The sequence below is a fragment of the Manis pentadactyla genome, chromosome 16 (genome assembly GCF_030020395.1).
Source record: "Manis pentadactyla isolate mManPen7 chromosome 16, mManPen7.hap1, whole genome shotgun sequence".
In the NCBI taxonomy this organism is placed as follows: Eukaryota; Metazoa; Chordata; class Mammalia; order Pholidota; family Manidae; genus Manis; species Manis pentadactyla.
The window spans coordinates 37,505,571-37,519,333 of record NC_080034.1 but is presented as its reverse complement, the minus strand read 5'-3'; the positions used below and the strand labels follow the sequence as shown (position 1 = coordinate 37,519,333).

Genomic DNA, 13,763 nt, shown 5'->3' with positions numbered 1-13,763 from the left:
GGGGGAAAGAAAGGGAAAAATATTACTTATGTTTGAATGTACAGTTCTATCTGTAAAAGCAGTGAAATACTAATTCTCTTGAGTGATACACTGTACAATATCTCTTCCATCTGCCTGTTTTCCCCAACCACATTCTCACTTCATTATTGAATTTGTGATCTTTGGTTCATAGACAGTGTATAGCCCACTACTGCTATCCAATGCTTTGAGGGTAAAAATACAATATATAACTGTGGCCCAATTACTTAGCTTTTTGGAAAACCTCAGTTTTATTCCCTGTAAAGAAGGGATAATAATAGTACTAGGATTGTGGTGGAAATTAAATGAAATAGCTCATGAAAAAAATCTAGTGCAATGCTTGGTATATGGAAATGCTCTATAAATGTTGATGATGATACGTGTTCTTCTGAAGGTGAACGAAGTTGCTGATATATTAAATTTGTTTGCAGCCTCACCTGTAAAAGAACTATGTGTAATCTGCATAATTTGAGTGCTTATCTATATTTTTTATTGCTATGTGATATAGCTATATATACTTTTTTTCACATTTATGTGGGAGAATTTGAGTTTATGCCTTTTTTATTATTCAGAAACACAGATCATCAAGAATGGTCCTACTTTCTCCCGGAGATGGATCCATCCCCAGTAACTCCTCCTTCTCATTCTCTTAAAAGAGCAGGACAATATGGATTTTGAAAGCCTCATGTGCCTCTTAGAGATCATGGCCTGTTCATGTCCTTTTATGGACAAGGAAACAGAAACTCGGGTCTAAGACACTTGCCCCCAATTGTCTAGCAAGTTAGAAAGACAGCCAGGGCCAGAACCCCAGTCTTCTGACACCCTGTGCCATGTTTTCTCTGCTGCAGCATGATGCCATTAACGGGATACTTGACAGTCACTCAAGAAATATTTGTTGAGGGCCTGATGAGCAGCAGGCGCTGTTCTGGGCCCTGGGGATACAACCAAGGACAAAGTCCTGCCTCTTGGGCTTACATTTTAGCTTAAATACAGAAGACAATGGACAGAAAAATATTCAATCAAGTGCTTTCAAGTGCTATGAAGAAAAGGCAAGGTAAAAGAATAATGATGGGTGCTATTTTAGATAGAGAAGGAGTTAGAAGACACTGTACTGACCACCTAAACCTTAGCATTTGCTGTGAAAATTGGTGATTCTACTGACTTTTTTCTCTGTCATTTCCCAAGAAACGTAATTGAATATGAAGAAAACTAGGCTTCCTAGCAGGACACTTGGATTCTAGTCCTGACTCTAATTATTAAACAAAAGTTTTAAGTTAAGCCATTTAGATTTCTGGGCTTTGGTTTCTGCATTTGGAAAATTATAATATATACTGTGCATTCTTTATAGGGTGGTTTTAGTATAAAATTGTATAGTGCATGACAAAAACTGCAATTTATTATGCAAAACTAGGATTTTTTTTCCATAAGAATATGCTGAGGATCTAGATTTTTTTATCTGATCTTTTCCCACACAACCAGGAATGATGCAACCGGAGAGAAGCATCCAGGGTTTTAGCTCTAAATATGGGCAAAATTCTTTTACATATGATGTTAAGCGAGATGTGAACAATGAGGAGACCTTCCAACAGCAACACAGAAGGAAGGCCATTTCCTCTAGGAACCTGGACGTCGACATCACCACCTTCAGCCACCGTGTGCAGTGCCGGTGCGTGCATGCTAGATCACTCAGCTGCCACCAAACAGGCAGCACCAAAGCCCTACCTGCCCCCTTTGGTGCCTACTTCTGTCTTCCTCCTCTGAATTCCTGTCATCAGAATCCTTAGTTTACTATGTAATTTCTCTTTTGTTGTTGTTGGTGTGAGTTTTTTATGTGGTTTGTCTTGTAGCACCTTTTTTTTTCCAAATTGGAAGTTTGTGCCTCTTTATTGTCTTCACCTATTTTTCCCACCCACCCTCCTCCCTTACAGCAGCCACCAGTCTGTTCTCTGTGTTTATGAGTTTATTTCTGCTTTGTTCGTTTGTACATTTGTTTTGTTTTTTAGCTTCCACATATAAGTGAGAGCATATGGTATTTGTCTTTGTCTGACTTATTAGCAGAATGATGCCTTCTTGTCAGTAAGCTTCTTGGGCATAAAGATCTTGGATGCCCCCCATAGCATCTAGGGATGGTATTTAGTAAGTACCTTGCTTGATTAACCACCATTACCAGTCTCCTAACAACACAAATAGCAACCATGGGGGACTAATGAATGGAAGCAGAATGAGATCCTCCTAACCTGATATCCAGCCGCGTCAACATAGTACTCGTAGTCATAGTCATCAATGCAGAACTCACCACCTCTGACAGTGTGACTATGTAGGTCCTACAGTTCACAGGCTCTTAACCTGTTTGTTTGTGCTATGAACCCCTTTTAGCAGTCTGGTAACGCTGGTAAACTCTTTTCAGAATTTCTTTTTTTACTTTTTTTATTGTGGTAAGATGTTTACACATAAAATTGGTCATTTCAACCATTTTTAAGTTTTATAAATCAACAGCATTAATGACATTCATTATATTGTGCAACCATCTCCACTATCTGTTTCCAAACCTTTTTCATCACCCCAAACAGAAACTGTGTACCCATTAAGCAATAACTCCCCAGTTTCCCCTCCCCCATCCCTTGGTAACTTCCCTTCTACTTTCTGTCTCTATAAATTGCCTATTCTAAATATTTCATTGAAGTAGAGTCATACAGTATTTGTCTTTCATGTCTGGTTTATTTCATTTAGCATAATGTTTTCAAGGTTCTTCCATGTAGCATGGATCAATACTTCATTTCATTTTATGGCTGATGATACTCTATTGCATGTTCATATCACATTTTGTTTACCTGTTCATCTGTTGATGGACACTTGGATTGTTTCCACCTTTTGGCTACTGTGATTAATGCAACCATGAATACTGGCAGAGGGTGTTATCTATTTGAGTCCCTGTTTTCAATTATTTTATGTATATACACCTGGAAACGGAATTGTTGGATCATAGGTATTTCTCCATTTAACTTTTTGAGGAACTTCCAAACTTTTTCAAAGTGGCTGCACACTTGTACATTCACACCACCAATGTGCAGCTGTTCCAATTTCTCCATATCCTCTAGAACATTTGTTATTTTCCATTTTTTTAATATAGCCATCCTAGGAGATGTGAAGTGGTATCTTGTTGTGTTTGGGATTTATTTTTTTGCAATTCCTCTAATAACTAAATATGATAAGCATCTTTTCATGTGCTTATTGGTCATTTGTGTATCTTCTTTGGAGAAATATCTACTTCTTGCCCTCTTTAAAATTAGGTTGTTTATCTTTTTCTAGTTGACTTGTAGGAATTTTTGATATATTCTGGATACTGAACACTTATCAGATATATGATTGGCAAATATTTTCTCCCATTCTGTAACTTATCTTTTCACTCTGCTGCTAGTGTCCTTTGGTGTGCAACAGCTTTTAATTTTAATGAAATACAGTTTATCTATTTTTTCTTTTGTTGCCTGTGAGTTTGGTGTCAGATTTAAGAAACTATTGTGAAATCCAAGATCATGAAGATTTTCCCCTTTGTTTTTCTAAAGTTTTATAGTTATAGCTCGTAAATTTAGATCCTTGATCCATTTTGAGTTAATTTTGTTTATGGTGTGAAGTAATGATTTGAATTAATTCTTTCCATGCAACCATTTTCCCAGCACAATTGTGGAATAGACTGTTCTTCCACCATTCAGTGGTCTTGGCCAGAATTTTTTGTAATGCATAAAATACATAGGATCATAAAAGACACCAGGTATATTGAAATATAGTTAACAAAATAAGAAAATAATAAATTTATATTATTTAATAATATGGGTCTAATAACTACCATAATTTCAAGTACTGATGAATATAAATGATATTTTAAGATAGCTATAGCAATTTTAATGTAATATGAAAATATTTGTGATTTCTATTGGTGACAATGTCAAGTTCTGCTGAGACTACTGTGGTTTGTTGTCAGTGTTCATCAATGAAGGAAATGCTAAATTTCAGTTCAGAGGTTAGTAAAAATAAAGATATAATTTTTCATAAGTTCACATACCTCTGCGAATTCTATCTTCAGACCCCCTGGGGGTTCATAGACCTCAGATTAAGAATCCTTTGTAACCTACATCATAATATTAACCCTAATTGCTCAAGTTGTCCTCACTCAACTCTGGATTTGTTAGTCCCTCTGGTCTCTTGATCTATCACCCACAACTGGCATGTGTTGGCTGACCAGTGAGGAAGGCCTCCACATGACCCTACTGCAGACCTTCCTCTCTCTGAGGCATTCTGCTTTGTCCATATCCTGCCTTTTGCAAGTTGGGGTCTTGGATGTCCCTCCTGAGTCCTATGTCACACTCTCATTTTCCTGCTTCGGACAGGTCAGAGGTCATATGTCAAAGAGGATATTTGAGGGCCACTTGGGCTTTGTCTCTACAAAGGATAGTTTTCTCCTGACTTATATATCTCATTATAAATAGGTGCTACCAAAGAAATTTCTGCCTAATTCCCCTCCACCTGCCTTATCCTTACCCTCTTAAGTCTGACCCCTTCTGCCTCATAGACTTTTGCAGCAGTTCTTACTCCTTATTTCTAAAACACGGTTACATCCGCGTCTGAATTTTAACTTGAAAGGTAATACAACACTGTGTTCAGGAGCAAGACTCAGAACCCAGATTGCCTGCTTTTAAATCAGTTCTGCTGCTTCCCAATTGAGTGACCTTAGGTAAGCTATCCAGTCCTACTGTGCCTCAGTTTCCTCATCTGTCAAATGTGGATGATATCAACACCTACCTCATAAGGTGATTGTGAGGATTTAAAGAGCACTTCTAAAGCACTTAGTAAATCGAAAGCACCCTATAAAAAGGGGATTTTTTTTTTGTAGGAACAAAAAAAACTTTTAACTCCATCTCTTCCTTTCTGCAGAAAACCTCATTCGTCTCTTTCCTCATTTTGTCCCTTTTAGTTAACAACAAATACTCCCTTTCTTGTCAAAATCTCCTGTTTTCCCATTGACTCTTACGTGCCTCACTTTTAAGATGCCTTAACTAAAATCTAGATTCATCAAAATGCTTGTGTTGTTCCCCCACTGGCTGCAATTTCCATCCCTCTGACTCCTCCCTTGATTCCTTTTAGTCTTAGATCCTCATCATTCCTTGTCCACTGTGATTTTTGCCACGCCAAAGAGCTTTGAGGACTGCCGATGGTGGCACGTGAAGGGAAGGGGAGACCGGATCAGATGAAAGAACATCTCTTCCCAATGCCATGCTCTCCCCTCCCCGAGAGAGGGCCATAATTGGAAATCACACTCTGCGCACCTGCCTAACACACGAGGGCTCTCACAAAAATAGCGATGTGGCCTTCCTTCCAAGCCAATGGTCTTGCTCCTGCCTCCTGAGCAGACTTTAACAGCGGTCAATAGTCATTGTGGTGGTAATAGAGTGGATGGAACACTGAACTAGGAATCAGAAGCCCTGGTTTCTAGCCCCAGCTCTGCCCACATTCGCTACTCTGACCTTGGCAAAATCATTTACACTTATTTGGCCTTCGTTCCCTCAGAGATAATAGCACTCACAGTTGTGTGAGTCAAACATATGCGAAATTCTTTTCTGAGCACACATTTTAGCCTTGCACACACTCACATTATATTTACTGCTATTGTCAAATATACAACTACAGTTCATATATGAAAAAATCTTCAGACTCTTTGCTTTCAGCCCATACTAAAATGTAAGCAGCAAAACTCAATTTAAAAACAAATTAGTGTTGTTGATTGATTGATTTGTGATGTTTCTGCTGTTTTAGGTGATCAAAAGGTTTTCTCAAGGTCAGGATCACTGATGCTTTGGTCAGAAAATTGTTTCCTATACGGGGTTGTCCTATGCATTGTAGGGGAGTCCGCTGCAGCCCTGGTCTCTACTCGTTAGATACAAGTAGCACCCTTTCACCCAGCTGTGACAACCAAAAATGTCTCCAGACATTGTTACATGCCCCTGGAAAACAAAACTGCTTCTGACTGAGATCTACTGAGTTAAAGGATAATAAAGCCTTATTTTATCGTTTTTCATCTTTTCTTTTTCTTTTCATGGCTAACTCCTTAAAATGGAATATAGAACATATTCTATATTTTCTACAAATTACTACAACTTATAGGCCAAAGCCACATAGAATTAATGTTCTGTAAAAATTTTAGTATGTGGGAACTATGTGAATGTGCTAATTGCCCCACCACCCACCAATATCACATCTCAAAAAACTGTCCTTATCAAGAGAAAGCAGTAACAGCCCCATTTTCGTACTGGGAAATGGGTAGGTTTAATTCTTTCCAAACATCCTGTAGAAACACGGACCTGCTTTGAACGCTGGACTTAGTTCTTGTCATATAATGGCAATGGTTCTCAACTAGAGTCAATTTAGTTGGCAATGTCTGGTGACTCTTTGGGTTGTCACAACTTGGGGAAGGGGTGCTACTGGCATCTAATGAGTAGAGACAGGGCTGCTATTAAACATCCTGCATGGACTGCCCGCCAACAAAGAATCCTCCACTCCAATATATCAAAATGTCAAAAGTGCTGCTATATGGGAAGAAGAAGTGTGCACTGTGCTTTTCCCTGGCTATGTGGGCTTTTTCTTTGGAGAACCTAATCAAGTCTGTTTTTCTTTCTCACAGCTGCTCGTGGCAGAAGTTCCTAAGATGCATGCTTATGACCTTTCCCTTCCTAGAATGGATGTGTTTGTATCGATGCAAGGAGTGGCTCCTTGGAGACTTACTTGCTGGTATAAGTGTTGGCATTGTGCAAGTTCCCCAAGGTAAGGAAGATTCTAAGCCTTTTCACCTATAAGTAATATATCAGACCTCGTCCACTTGCCCAGAGTAAAAATCACTTGTGCTGTGTGAATTCTATTCACATCATTATCACTTGTTCCCCTCCCTGCCAAATTTCTAACTCTTCCAAGGTGGTTCCAAAAGACTCAGTTTAGTTTCTGAATTCTTTTGCGAGTACTTGCAATGCCTACTCATGGTCCTTTTTCATAGTCACATGACTACAACAGACCTCACTTAGCATTGGTTTTACTTAGAAAGGTGAAGGAAAGGAAACAGCATGCTAGCATCTCTTCAGCAAGTCACACACAGAGCAGTTCAGGGACTACTCTTTGGTCTTCCAAGTGGCAGTTAAGATATAAGACAACAAGACCACACAGATAAGTATGGGAGCTCTCTGGGCTTTAGAAGCTTCATTTCCCAAATAGGAACCAACATCTCTTGTAATTACCACAACTGTTGCTTCCAGAGTCCCACAGCCAACATGCCCAGTTACAAGAGTCACTGTGGTCAGAGAGCTCAAAGCTAGAGCTTCCCCCTGGGTATTTATCTTTTGTTCACAGTCTTCCTGGTACAGAGTATACTAATCAGGCTCATTTTTACCCCAACCAGTGTTGGCTAGTAACACAACTGACATTCCACAGGTATCAGGTTTCCAGAGAAACAGAGCTAGAAAGTTAACCCAAGATCAAATTTATCCACAGAGAAAGAGAAAGGATTCTGTTGATCCTTTTCTCACAGTAGTTCACAATTCCCTACAAAGTCTAAACACCTCTATTCCTCTATTCTTCTAGGCAGGATTGAGACTTGTGATTGTACAGGTCATGCAAACCACAAAAGAGGCCAACCACAGGGGCAGGCAGTACCTATGATGCCACTGTGGCACAAGACTGTTAGCTGGAGAAAAGGAATTGCTTTTTAAAAGATAAATTAATTGCCTTACAGTATAATTGACTTTTTTTTCCCCTTTGGTATATAGTTCTATGAATTTGAACACATGTCCAGATTTGTGTAACCACCGCCACAATCAAGATATGTAACAGTTGCATCAGCCCTAGAACTCTCTTGGGCCATTCCTTTGTAGTCACATCCTACCCTGACCTCTAACACCTGGCCCGTCCCCATCGTTCTGTCTTCTATGAATGGACTCAGACTGTATGTAACTTTAGAAGGCTGGCTTCCTTAATTCAGCATTATGTCTTTGAAATCAATTCACGTTGCTATGTGCATCAAGTTTGTTCCTTTTGATTGCTGAGTAATACCATTGTACGGCTGTACCACAGTTTGTTTATCCATTCATTGATGGACATTTTGATTCCAGTTTTTGGTTATCACAAAGTTGCTATGAATACTCACATACAGGATTTTGTGTGAATATAGTTTTAATTTCCCTAACGTAAATACATCGGAGTGGTATTTTTGGTCATATGGTAAGTGTATGTTTAACTTCATAAGAATCTACCAAACTTTTTTCCAGAGGGACTGTACCTACCATTTTACATTCCCAGTGGCAATGTATGAGAATTCCAGTTCCTCCACACCCTTGTCAGCACTTAATATTGTCAGTATTTTTCAATTAAACTTTCCATTTTGAGATAATTACAGATTAACATGCATTTACAAGAAACGACAGAGAGATTCCTTGTGTCCTTTACCCACTTCCCAACAGTAACATCTTGCAAAACTGTAGTTTAATCTTACAACCAGGATATTAACATGGATACAAGATACAGGACATTCCCATTACCACAAGGATCCTTCGTGTTGCCCTTTCAGTCATCCCCACCTGCCTCTCCCCACTCCCCATACCCTCCTTAATCTATAGCAACCACTAATCTGGTCTTCATTTCTATAATGTTGTCATTTCAAGAATGTCATATAAATGGAGTCATACAATATATACCTTAGGGGACTTTTAAAAATTCATCATGATTCTCTGGAGACTCATCTTGGTTGTTGGTATATCAATAGTTTATTCCTTTTTATTGCTGAGTAGTATTCCATGGTGTGGATGCACCACAGTTTGTTTAAACATTCACCCTTGAAGGACATCTGGATCATTTGCACTTTGGGACTACTACAAAAATAACTGCTATGAACATTTGTGTGTAGGTTAGTGAACACAGTCTTCCATTTCTCTGGGATAAATGTCCAGGAGTACAATTGTTGGATTATGTAGTATTGCATGTTTAGTTCTTTTAAAAAACTGCCAGGCTGTTTTCCACAGTGGTTGCATCATTTTACATTCCTACCAGCAACCTATGAGTGATCCAGTTGCTCTGCATTTGGTGGTGTCACTACTTTTTTTTTTTTTTTAAATAATTATTTTTTATTGAAGGGTAGTTGACGCACAGTATTACATTACATTAGTTTCAAGTGTACAACACAGTGGTAGAACATTTATATACATAATTCTAGGTTCCAGTTATCACCCTACCAAGCTATTACAATATCTTGACTATATTCCTTATGCTATACATTACATCCCGGTTACTTATTTATTTTACCATTGGAAGTCTGTCCTTTTTTTTTTTTTTTTTTTTTTTTTTTTTGTGAGGGCATCTCTCATATTTATTGATCAAATGGTTGTTAACAACAATAAAATTCTGTATAGGGGAGTCAATGCTCAATGCACAATCATTAATCCACCCCAAGCCTAATTTTCGTCAGTCTCCAATCTTCTGAGGCATAACAAACAAGTTCTTACATGGAGAACAAATTCTTACATAATGAATAAGTTACATAGTGAACAGTACAAGGGCAGTCATCACAGAAACTTTCGGTTTTGCTCATGCATTATGAACTCTAAACAGTCAGTTCAACTATGAATACTCATTTGATTTTTATACTTGATTTATATGTGGATACCACATTTCTCTCTTTATTATTATTATTTTTAATAAAATGCTGAAGTGGTAGGTAGATACAAGATAAAGGTAGAAAACATAGTTTAGTGTTGTAAGAGAGCAAGTGTAGATGATCAGGTGTGTGCCTGTAGACTATGTGTTAATCCAAGCTAGACCAGGGCAATAAAACATCCACGTATGCAGAAGATTTCTCTCAGAACAGGGGGGGTGAGGTTCTAAGCCTCACCTCTGTTGATCCCCAATTTCTCACCTGATGGCCCCCCTGCGACTGTGCCTGTCTTAGGTTGTTCCTCCCTTGAGGAATCTTACCCGTCTCTGGCTAACCAGTGTGTCACTACTTTTTATGTTAGACATTCTAGTAAGTGCCTGGTGAGATCTCACTGTGGTTTCAGTTTGCATTTCTCTAATGGGTAGTGATGTTTACTGTCTTTTCATATGCTAATTTTATATCTATATGTGTTAACGAAATGGCTCTTTTTGTCTTTTGCTGTTACTCTAATTGGATTGTTTTCATTTTACTGTTGAACTTTGAGTTATTTGTATATTCTAGATATTAATCCTTTGTCTTCTGTGTTTTACAAATATTTTCTCCCAGTCTGTAGCCTTTTCATCCTCTTACCAGAGTATTTACAGAGGAAAATTAAAAATTTTTAATTTTGCTGAGTTCTAGTTTCTAGTATCCTTTATTTTAGCCATTCTAGGAGTTGTGTGCAGTGGTATCTTATCATGGTTTCAATTTTCATTTTCTTAATGGCTCATGAGGTTGAACATCTCTTCATGTCCTTATTTGCTATCCTCATATCTCTTTGGTGAAGTGCCTGCTCAAGTCCTTTGCCTACTTTGTTACTGGAAGTTTTTTTCTTATTGTTAATTTGGGGGAATATTTTATATATTCTGGATGCAAGTCCTTTATGAGATTTGTGACTTGTAACTATTTTCTCTTTGTCTGATGCTTATCTTTTCATTTTCTTGACAGTGTCTCTGGCTCTGACAAGCAAAAGATTTTGATAAAGCAAAAGGTTTTAATTTTTTAATAAATAGTTAAGTCCCATTTGTCAATTTTTTTTTCCTTTTATGGATTGTGCTTTTCCTATCATACATAAGAATTGTTCACCTAAACTCCAGGTCACAAAGATTTTCTCCTATGTTTTTTCCTTTATGTTTTACATTTAGCTCTATGATCCATTTTGAGTTAATCTTTATATGAGGTGTGCAATTTAGGTCAAAGTTTATTTTTTATTTCATCATCAACATCATTTTTAAGGAAGGCTATCATCCATTGAATTGTTCTTACCCTTTTGGCAAAGTTCAAATAGCCATATTTTTGTGGGTCTATTTCTGAACTCTCTTTATTCTGTTCCCCTGATCCATGAGGTCATCCCTTTGCCAAGGTCATGTCTTGCTTATTGTAATCTTTTATAAAGAGTCTCAAAATTGGATAGTATTTTAAGTAAAACATTGGAAATTTTGTTCTTTTTTAAAATTGTTATATCTTTTCTTCCATATAAATTTTAGAATCACCTTCTCTATATCTACAAAAAGTCTTACTGAGATTTTGACATTTGTTACATTAAATCGATAGATCACTTTGGGGAAAATTGATCTTTATTATGTTGTTTTCAATCCATCATCACAGTATGGCTCTCCATTTATTTAGGCCTTTGATTTCTTTCATCACCTTTGTAGTTTTCAGCATACAGATCATTTTGGAGGAGATACTGTATATAGCAATTAAAAACATTTTGGTTTCCAATTGTTCATTGTTTGCATATAGACATATGACTGGTTTTTGTGCATTCAGCTTGTATCCTGTAACTCACTTATTAGTTCTAAGAATCTTGTAGATTCCCTGGGGTGTACTACATTGACAATCATGTCATCTGTGAATAAGGATGTTTCTTTCTTTCTAATATGAATGGCTTTTATGACTTTTTCTTGTTTATTGTACAGCTGAAACCTCCAGCCCTATTGAGTAAGAGTGGTGAGAGTAGACAATCCTGCCTTCTTCTTAATCTTGGGGGGAAAGCATTTAATATTTTACCATTAAGTATGATGTTAGCTGTAGGGTTTTTATAGGTGCCATTTATTAGGTGGGGGGAGTTTCCATCTGTTTGAGAGTTATCATTAGCAGATGTTGTATTTTGTCAAATGCTTTGACTCAGCACATATGGCTATGATAATACGATTTTTCTCTTTTGGCTGTTAATATGGTTGATTGCATTGATTAATTTCCAAATATTGAATTAGCCTTGGTTCCCAGATTAAAGGAGTACCTTTTACAATTTCCATGTGGCAGCTACATATCAAAATGATCCATTTGTGTGCATACATTCACTTCTAGGAAAGTATCAAAGTCTCTAGAGCATTCCTGTGGTGCTGAAATGAGAGACCTGAACTCTTGGCGCTGATGCTTTAACCGTGAGTCCTCTACTGACTCCCACTTTTAACAGAGTTCCTTCATTTATGGTCACAATTTGAGGACATCCCATTGCTAAATTATCAAGTCATTCAGTGTAATTTGGTAACAAAATAGAAACGACATTCAGATGTGTCAGTACACCTAGCACCCAGCATAGTATCTAGCATGTAGTAGGTACTCAAAATGTTTGTTGATTAACAGTAATTATATAACTATATGAATTAATAAATCTAAGCACTCTTGCTAACTGACTAAGGAATGGTGTACTATTTTAAGTAGTGTGAATAATGAAATAATTTCTAGTGTAAATAATTCAAAATTATTCCTTACATTTGAATAGGCAGATCTAACAACTTAATCATTTTCTTCAAATGAAACAAAAGTACTACATGGTGAAGACATAAAAAGGGTGCTAGATCTACCTTATAGTAAAGTTCCAACTCATAAATATAAAAGAAAATAGAAAATCACCGTTAGGGAAACACCACAGTAATTTAATTCTTATAGATACAATCCACTGAAGATGTTAAAATTAGTGGGTGAAAGTTTACAAACTATGCAATGGGATTTGCAGTTTCAAAATATCTTCCTGAAGATATTTATTAACTGCTCCAATACTTTACAGTAGAGAACCTGGGAGAAACCACCTTACCGGATGATCAATGCTATATCATCACCAGTAGTAAGACATATGGAGATCATAAATCTTGTGATAAGATACACTATGAAGGACATCATTTCTGTAATATTCTACAGTATTCTATATACAAACAAATACAAAATAGTTATAAAACAACCAGTCTATTAATACTCTTCCAAAGTGTCAAAGTCAAGAACTAGCAAGTAAAGAATAAGGGACTATTACAGATTGCAGGACTAAGTAGAAATAACAACTAAATGGAAGGTAGGATTCTGCATAGAATCTTAGAACAGAAAAAGGAAATTTGTGGGAAAACTGAAGGTATTGAAATAAAGTCTCTTGTTTAGTTCATTCCTATTGTCAATTTCCATATTCTGATAATATGCTATGATTATATAAAATGTTAACATTAGGGGAAACTAGGTAAGGGATATAAGGAAACTATTATTTTTGTAACTTGTCTGTAACTCTAAAATTAATTCAAATTTTTTAAATGTCTAAGGTGTCGGAAATTTGGAAACTTGGTTTCCCTCTATTTCTCCACAACCTAAGTTTAACTGAGACTAGACAACTTAGTTCTCAGCCTACCAAGTAGTTCTCTATGTTGGTGAATTACCTGAAATCCTACATTTCAAAAGACTTCCTCTTCATGCTACATATTGCTTATCAAGGGTAAACAAGGTCTATTCAATATGTTGGAATTAATAGACAGTGTATTAAGGCAAGAAATATAAATACAAGGCATGAAGATTATAAAGTTAGAAATAAAGTTTCATTATTCATAGATGTTGATTATTTTGTGTAGAGAATTCAAAAGAATCTACAGATAAATTAATATAATTAATAAGATTTTATCAAGGTTGCTGGATACAAGATCAGTGTATAAAAATAAATTGTATTCCTATATACTTAGAGGAAGCAGGAAATGAAATTTTTTAAAAGATACCATTTACCAAAGCATAAAAAATATGAAATAAGTTGTAATGAAACTAA

The 13,763-nt window shown here is 36.7% G+C and overlaps 1 protein-coding gene across 1 annotated transcript in view; it reads left to right on the top strand.

The window, feature by feature from the left end:
* Positions 1-1,499: 1,499 nt before the first annotated feature.
* Positions 1,500-13,763, top strand: part of LOC118917210 (testis anion transporter 1-like) — a 77,184-nt gene continuing 64,920 nt past the window's right edge. The window contains 2 exon segments of the mRNA XM_057493771.1: positions 1,500-1,684; positions 6,692-6,831. Of these exon segments, the coding sequence (XP_057349754.1) occupies positions 1,500-1,684; positions 6,692-6,831 (325 nt within the window).